The sequence below is a fragment of the Entelurus aequoreus genome, linkage group LG08 (assembly GCF_033978785.1).
Source record: "Entelurus aequoreus isolate RoL-2023_Sb linkage group LG08, RoL_Eaeq_v1.1, whole genome shotgun sequence".
Lineage (NCBI taxonomy): Eukaryota > Metazoa > Chordata > Actinopteri > Syngnathiformes > Syngnathidae > Entelurus > Entelurus aequoreus.
In genome coordinates this window covers 1783789-1792756 of record NC_084738.1, presented here as the reverse complement: position 1 = coordinate 1792756, position 8968 = coordinate 1783789, and the positions used below count along the sequence as shown (strand labels likewise).

Genomic DNA, 8968 nt, shown 5'->3' with positions numbered 1-8968 from the left:
GCAATTTCCTCCCAACATATTAAGACACACCAACCAACCTCGTCAACAGCGAAGGCAAATTAATCTGTCCATGAAGCATTAAATGTTAAAAAAAAACAATACAATTGCTATTCAACAAAAGATGGCACAAAATATTAAAATGTTTTATTTTTATATTACAATATCACAGAAATCTCTAACATTAAAATAAAATGAATAAATAAATAAAATAGAATTACTTAAAATTAAATAGCCATTATTTATTGACATTTTTGTGTCAAAGGCAAGCCAAAGGGAGCCCGGGCAGGGGCATGAAAGAGCCTCATGTGGCTGCAGAGCCGCAGGTTGCAGACCCCCGGTACAGGCGAACCCAGGACACTCGGCTACAATACTATTGGCTAAGTTATATATTCATAAATGTAAGTTTCTCAATACCCGACCTGTTTTTTGTGCCTTTGAAAAGGATTTAGAACTCTACATTAAAACACTCTATACCTCTAACCAAAAATCTGTGAAAACGATGATGCTGTGTTCCAAATTTAAGTTATTTACTGAGATTGAGCGAGCCTATGGCTTTGCACTTTGTTTATTATATATATACAGTACCATTCAAAAGTTTGGGGTCACCCAAACAATTTTGTGGAATAGCCTTCATTTCTAAGAACAAGAATAGACTGTGAAGTTTCAGAAGAAAGTTCTCTTTTTCTGGCCATTTTGAGCGTTTAATTGACCCCACAAATGTGATGCTCCAGAAACTCAATCTGCTCAAAGGAAGGTCAGTTTTGTAGCTTCTGTAACGAGCTAAACTGTTTTCAGATGTGTGAACATGATTGCACAAGGGTTTTCTAATCATCAATTAGCCTTCTGAGCCAATGAGCAAACACATTGTACCATTAGAACACTGGAGTGATAGTTGCTGGAAATGGGCCTCTATACACCTATGTAGATATTGCACCAAAAACCAGACATTTGCAGCTAGAATAGTCATTTACCACATTAGCAATGTATAGAGTGTATTTCTTTAAAGTTAAGACTAGTTTAAAGTTATCTTCATTGAAAAGTACAGTGCTTTTCCTTCAAAAATAAGGACATTTCAATGTGACCCCAAACTTTTGAACGGTAGTGTATATATTTTGCATTCTATTTTAGTTACTTTGAATTTATAACTCCCTGGCGCTGTTTTGTACGGTTTTTGTACTTTTTTTGTACTTACTTTGATTATTATTTTCAACTGTTTGTAAATGTTGAAATTTATAAATAAAGGTGTATATATATAAAATAAAATAAAAGACAAAGCATTTGCAACTTGATAGTGCTTTATTTCATTGCTCTATTTCACATTTATACCTAAAAGTGTCAGAATAGAATATTTGTGGTTTGATATCAGTTTGTCAACTACCGGTATACATGTTTATTTTGTGTATGCATGTGGGATTAGGGCAGGATTATTAAAACTAAAAGACATTGTAGAATTGCATACTCTATTAGTGATGTTCAAAGCTAGAAATAAAAGTTCTTCCAAAGGACTTACAAAAGTTATTTGTGTTCATGTCTGAAGATGAGAACCACAGAAGGCCGTATAATTTTTAAACATCCAAGACTGCGAACAAATTTGAAACAAATGTGCTTGTCTGTTGCTGGTGTGAAAGCATAGAATCCTCTAAAGAAAGACTTAAAAAGTTGCAAGAATATCTTTGAATTTAAAAAGAGTTACAAAAAGAGACAACTGGAATTATGTCAAACTGATTTTAGATTTTGATTGGACGTGTCATTGTGAAAATGCTTAAACGAAAATTAAAAAAGTATGTTGGAGTTCGGGTGTTGGTGGAGGGAACAGTGATAAAGTCATCTAAAATAATTTGTGTTAAAAAAGGGGGCAGATAAATATATGAATATTATTCTTCCATCTGCTCCTTTCTGATCATGGAAATGTATAAGAAACACAAAAACAATGAAAGTGTCAACTGTATGTGGCTTGTATAGATGCATTTTCATGAAAGGAATAAAAAGAAATGATGATGATGATGCATGGTATCATATTTGGAACTTTATAAGGCTTTTTAAAAAAAATTAAATTTTGGTGTCAAATCACAAGCACACTGATAAATATTCCCTTTAAAAAAAAAAAAAACATACAGTCAATACACCCACGACACATCTATGCACATCGACGCAGGTTCCAAATTAAAGATTTCTTACATCAAAACTTTATGAAGGAGGATCACACCGAAAAGAAAAAGGCTACAAGTAAAATACAATTTTAAATATAATACAATTATACCAATTACTTTTTGCTTTTTCTCGACAGAAATTAATTTGTTTGTTACATGCTTACTAATAAAATGTGAAAAACGTAAAAAAGGCCACCGTGTCCTTCCGTTTTGGAAAAAAATAAAACAAAGTGGTCATCTACAAACCCCAAAATCAGTGAAGTAGGCACGTTGTGTAAATGGTAAACAAAAACAGAATACAATTATTTGCAAATCCTTTTCAACCTATATTCAATTGAATAGACTGCAAAGACAAGATACTTAACATTTGTTATTTTTTGCAAATATTAGCTCATTTGGAATTTGATGCCTGCAACATGTTTCAAAAAAGCTGACACAAGTGGCAAAAAAGACTGAGAAAGTTGAGGAATGCTCATCAAACACTTATTTGGAACATCCCACAGGTGAACAGGCTAATTGGGGAACAGGTGGGTGCCATGATTGGGTATAAAAGCAGCTTCCATGAAATGCTCAGTCATTCACAAACAAGAATGGGGCGGGGGTCACCACTTTGTCAACAAATGCGTGAGCAAATTGTCAAACACTTTAAGAACAACATTTCTCAACCAGCTATTGCAAGGAATTTAGAGATTTCACCATCTACGGTCCGTACTATCATCAAAGGGTTCAGAGAATCTGGAGAAATCACTGCACGTAAGCAGCTAAGCCTGTGACCTTCGATCCCTCAGGCTGTACTGCATCAACAAGCGACATCAGTGTGTAAAGGATATCACCACATGGGCTCAGGAACACTTCGGAAAACCACTGTCAGTAACTACAGTTGGTCGCTACAACTGTAAGTGCAAGTTAAAAGTCTACTATAAGAAGCGAAAGCCATCTATCAACAACACCCAGAAACGCCATCAGCTTTGCTGGGCCCGAGCTCATCTAAGATGGACTGATGCAACATGGAAAAGTGCTACAACTGTAAGTGTAAGTTAAAAGTCTACTATGAGAAGCGAAAGCCATTTATCAACAACACCCAGGAACACCATCAGCTTCGCTGGGCCCGAGCTCATCTAAGATGGACTGATGCAACGTGGAAAAGTGTTCTGTGGTCTGACGAGTCCACATTTCAAATTGTTTTTGGAAACTGGACGTCATGTCCTCCGGACCAAAGAGGAAAATAATCATCCGGACTGTTATAGACGCAAAGTTCAAAGTCAGTAACTACAGTTGGTCGCTACAACTGTAGGTGTAAGTTAAAAGTCTACCATGAGAAGCGAAAGCCATTTATCAACAACACCCAGGAACACCATTAGCTTCACTGGGCCCGAGCTCATCTACGATGGACTGATGCAACATGGAAAAGTGCTACAACTGTAGGTGTAAGTTAAAAGTCTACCATGAGAAGCGAAAGCCATTTATCAACAACACCCAGGAACACCATTAGCTTCACTGGGCCCAAGCTCATCTAAGATGGACTGATGCAACGTGGAAAAGTGTTCTGTGGTCTGACGAGTCCACATTTCAAATTGTTTTTGGAAACTGGACGTCATGTCCTCCGGACCAAAGAGGAAAAGAACCATCCGGACTGTTATAGACGCAAAGTTGAAAAGCCAGCATCTGTGATGGTATGGGGGTGTATTAGTGCCCAAGACATGGGTAACTTACATATCTGTGAAGGCACCATTAATGCTGAAAGGTACATACAAGTTTTGGAGCAACATATGTTGCCATCCAAGCAACGTTATCATGGACGCCCCTGCTTATTTCAGCAAGACAATGCCAAGCCACGTGTTACAACAGCGTGGCTTCATAGTAAAAGAGTGCGGGTACTAGACTGGCCTGCCTGTAGTCCAAACCTGTCTCTTATTGAAAATGTGTGGTGCAATATGAAGCCTAAAATACCACAACGGTACAACTTAAGCTGTACATCAAGCAAGAATGGGAAAGAATTCCACCTGGAAAAGCTTAAAAAAAATGGTCTCATCAGTTCCCAAATGTTTACGGAGGGTTGTTAAAAGGAAAGGCCATGTAACACAGTGGTAAAAATGCCCCTTGCAATGTGTTGCTGCCATTAAATTGTAAGTTAATTATTATTTGCAAAAACTAAATTAAGTTTCTCAGTTCGAACGTTAAATATCTTGTCTTTGCAGTCCATTCAATTGAATATTAGTTAAAAAGGCTTTGCAAATCATTGTATTCTGTTTTTATTTACGAATTACACAACGTGCCAACTCCAGTGGTTTTGGGTTTTGTACATGTCTTGTAATGGATTTCATTAGGTTGTGTCTTCAAACATTTAAAAAAAAAGGCTTTGTTACAACAAAAAGGTAGACATTGGATAAGCTACTGAAGGCGTGTGGAGTTGGCCCGGCAACATCTGGGACAGGACATCTTCTCCTTGGACAGGTAGAGCATGGGCTGGATGCTGCTGCTGAAGTCCATCAGGCCGAAAGCGACGTAGTGGATGTAGCAGCGGAAAACGTCGGGCGAGAAGTAGTGCTGGAAGGGGAACAGCGCCACGGGCGGGAAGTAGTTGAACACGATGATGGCTAAGATGATGAGCACCATCTTGAAGGCCCTCTTCTTCACCGGGTGCATCTCGTCTCGGCCGGGCCCGGACTGCCGCAGCACCCACAGGATGGCGATGTTACAGAACACCATGAGGGCGAAGGCGGCGAGGATCATGGCCGTGAAGACCTTCTCGAAGTTGACGATGTTGCCCACGCACTTGGCGGCGGCGTACGCCAGCGTGACCAGCCACACCAGCACGGCGAGGGCCGCCCGGTGCTGGCGGTCCTTCAGCCGGGTGAAGGTGAGGGGGTGCACCACGGCCACGTAGCGGTCCAGGCAGATGCAGGAGAGGAAGAGCGGCGAGGAGTCCTTCATGCCGTAGAAGAAGCGCAGCACGTACCAGGTGCTGCTGGTGGTGAGGAAGATGATGTTGGCCAGCTCCAAGGGAGGGATGAGGCAGAAGAGGACGTCCAGCACGGCCAGGTGCATGATGAAGATGTCCGACGTGGACGAGTCGCCCTTGTTCTTGTGGATGAGCCACAGCACCATGATGTTGGCCGGTATGCCCAGGAACATGTTGATGAACTGCAGGCCCAGGTACCAGATGAGGACGGCCGGCATGTCCCTGCAGCCCTCGTACACCGTCTTCTCGGGCGGCGTGTCGTTGACAGGGCGCTGCGCGATGAAAAGCGCAGACAGGTTGAGGAAGACGGCCCCCATGACGGCTGGAGGAACTGAAATCACCACAAAAAAAAACACACACATTAGACCAGGCCTGGGCAATTATTTTAGAGACAAAAATGTGTCCGGGGGCCGATATTTCTATTTTTAGGAGCACTAATACAAAACATCACAATGATGTCTGATTGAATGCTAAAAACGTTATGACAGACAGCCTTAAAAACGGAATGGAATTTTACATTTTTTTACTGATTGAGACACCCAGAATGTACAAACCCCGTTTCCATATGAGTTGGGAAATTGTGTTATATGTAAATATAAACGGAATACAATGATTTGCAAATCATTTTCAACCCATGTTCAGTTGAATGTGCTACAAAGACAACATATTTGATGTTCAAACTGATAAACATTTTTTCTTTAGCAAGTAATCATTAACTTTCGAATTTGATGGCAGCAACACGTGACAAAGAAGTTGGGAAAGGTGGCAATAAGTACTGATAAAGTTGAGGAATACTCATCAAACACTTATTTGGAACATCCCACAGGTGAACAGGCTAATTGGGAACAGGTGGGTGCCATGATTGGGTATATAAGTAGATTCCATGAAATGCTCAGTCATTCACAAACAAGGATGGGGCGAGGGTCACCACTTTGTCAACAAATGCGTGAGCAAATTGTTGAACAGTTTAAGAAAAACCTTTCTCAATCAGCTATTGCAAGGAATTTAGGGATTTCACCATCTACGGTCCGTAATATCATCAAAGGGTTCAGAGAATCTGGAGAAATCACTGCACGTAAGCAGCTAAGCCCGTGACCTTCGATCCCTCAGGCTGTACTGCATCAACAAGCGACATCAGTGTGTAAAGGATATCACCACATGGGCTCAGGAACACTTCAGAAACCCACTGTCAGTAACTACAGTTGGTCGCTACATCTGTAAGTGCAAGTTAAAACTCTCCTATGCAAGGCGAAACCCGTTTATCAACAACACCCAGAAACGCCGTCGGTTTCGCTGGGCCTGAGCTCATCTAAGATGGACTGATACAAAGTGGAAAAGTGTTCTGTGGTCTGACGAGTCCACATTTCAAATTGTTTTTGGAAACTGTGGACATCGTGTCCTCCGGACCAAAGAGGAAAAGAACCATCCGGATTGTTATAGGCGCAAAGTTTAAAAGCCAGCATCTGTGATGGTATGGGGGTGTATTAGTGCCCAAGACATGGGTAACTTACACATCTGTGAAGGCGCCATTAATGCTGAAAGGTCCATACAGGTTTTGGAGCAACATATGTTGCCATCCAAGCAACGTTACCATGGCCGCCCCTGCTTATTTCAGCAAGACAATGCCAAGCCACGTGTTACATCAACGTGGCTTCATAGTAAAAGAGTGCGGGTACTAGACTGGCCTGCCTGTAGTCCAGACCTGTCTCCCATTGAAAATGTGTGGCGCATTATGAAGCATAAAATACCACAACGGAGACCCCCGGACTGTTGAACAACTTAAGCTGTACATCAAGCAAGAATAGGAAATAATTCCACCTGAGAAGCTTCAAAAATGTGTCTCCTCAGTTCCCAAACGTTTACTGAGTGTTGTTAAAAGGAAAGGCCATGTAACACAGTGGTAAACATGCCCTTTCCCAACTACTTTGGCACGTGTTGCAGCCATGAAATTTTAAGTTAATTATTTGCAAAAAAAAAATAAAGTTTATGAGTTTCAACATCAAATATGTTGTGTTTGTAGTGCATTCAATTGAATATGGGTTGAAAAGAATTTGTAAATCATTGTATTCCGTTTATATTTACATCTAACACAATTTCCCAACTCATATGTAAACGGGGTTTGTACATGAAAATAAAGAATGTGAGATTTACAATTTTAACTATGAACGATAAAACACTGAATATTGACAACATATGAACGTCACACCCCCTTTCAATCGACGTATTTTACAATCAAGCAAAACACAACAAAAATGCAACAAACAGCAAAATATGAACGCAAAGGGTAAAAAAAAACCACCTACAATCTAATATATCACTAAGCTTTAGAACTTTGTTGTAAAAACCTCCTTCCGCGTCTGTCCCTGACACTCACATTTCAGGCTGGCCGCTCTGGAAACACTCTGTGGAAACGCTCGCCACCAACACTGCTTGGTGCCTCGTCCGAGCTGCTGTGACTTACATCAGTCTCCTTAGACGTATCCTCGCTCATCCATGCGGGGCTGGCCACCGGCCGAGTTAGTGGGCGGCCGAGAGTGGAGTCGGCTCTCTTGGTTGATTGGTTGGGTCTGCTCCTGTCTCTGGCCGTGCTCCCTCCACCCCAGCAGACGATGGCGTGGAACACCGCAGAGGCCACCACAGTGTATAGCTTTCTTTTACTTTTTAATCATAGCTGTATGTAGAAGTGGCTGGTTGCATAAGCTCTGCTCTTTTAATGTCTTTAATGTCCTTTGTTCTTTGATGTTGGATGTTTCCCTCTTACGTGTGCTATGGCTTTGAGTTGTTTTTTTCCTTGGCCTCAGTCTGGACCCCCTCTCCAAGGGCCCAGGCTTGGACCGATTTCTTTTTTCTTCTCACCCCCCTTTTGTAAGGGGCGCCGGAAGTTGGCAGACCCGACAGCGATCCTGTTCTGTCTCCCTGTAATGTTTGTCCGATCTTGAATGGGATTGTGCTGAAAATTTTAATTTCCCCTCAGGGATTAATAAAGAATTTCTGATTCTGATTCTGATTACCATAAAAACTAGTATATCATGCAAAAGCGCAGATTCCAACCATTGAAATACTTCGTATAGTTTAAGACTTACGGTCATTTGAAAACATCATAATGGCAGCTACAGTTTCCATCTTAAAGATCTAAAAACATTATTTGGGAATGTCCAGATTGAAACGCTTAACGAGCCGCATGTGGCCCCCGGGCCTTAATTTGCCCAGGGTCTGCATTGGACATTCTAAACTTCATTATCATACCTTAATAATGATTAGGAGTGCATGAGAAAGTGGAAGCGAATGAACAACACAGCATCAGAACCACTGTTGCCATAGCGATGAAGTTAAAACTGCTCAGTCAGCTTTAATACCGATGAGGAGTTCATTGTAAACAACAGTAGAGTTGTGAGTTTCACACCAACGCTTTAAAGCGCATGCAGTGGTACAAACCCCAAAACCAGTGAAGTTGGCACGTTGTGTAAATCGTAAATAAAAACAGAATACAATGATTTGCAAATCCTTTTCAACTTATATTCAATTGAATTGACTGCAAAGACAAGATACTTAACATTCGAACTGGAAAACGTTATTTTTTGCAAATATTAGCTCATTCGGAATTTGATGCCTGCAACGTGTTTCAAAAAAGCTGGCACAAGTGGCAAAAAAGATTGAGAAAGTTGAGGAATGCTCATCAAACACTTATTTGGAACATCCCTAACAGGTGGAACAGGCTAATTGGGAACAAGTGGGTGCCATGATTGGGTATAAAAAAGCAGCTTCCATGAAATGCTCAGTCATTCACAAACAAGGATGGGGCGAGGGTCACCACTTTGTGAACAAATGCGTGAGCAAATTGTCGAACACTTTAAGA

The 8968-nt window shown here is 41.0% G+C and overlaps 1 protein-coding gene across 2 annotated transcripts; it reads right to left on the bottom strand.

The window, feature by feature from the left end:
- Positions 1–1313: 1313 nt before the first annotated feature.
- Positions 1314–7949, bottom strand: hcar2 (hydroxycarboxylic acid receptor 2-). 2 transcript variants are annotated; one of them, XM_062055312.1, is made up of 2 exons: positions 7574–7949; positions 1314–5443 (listed from the first exon to the last, which is right to left on the bottom strand). In XM_062055312.1, exon 2 carries the CDS (start codon positions 5427–5429, stop codon positions 4542–4544), a length of 888 nt encoding a protein of 295 aa, XP_061911296.1. In that variant the 5' UTR covers positions 5430–5443; positions 7574–7949; the 3' UTR covers positions 1314–4541. The 2 variants fall into 2 exon arrangements, with proteins under 2 accessions (XP_061911296.1, XP_061911295.1); XM_062055311.1 differs by having other exon boundaries at positions 7487–7947.
- Positions 7950–8968: the final 1019 nt, after the last annotated feature.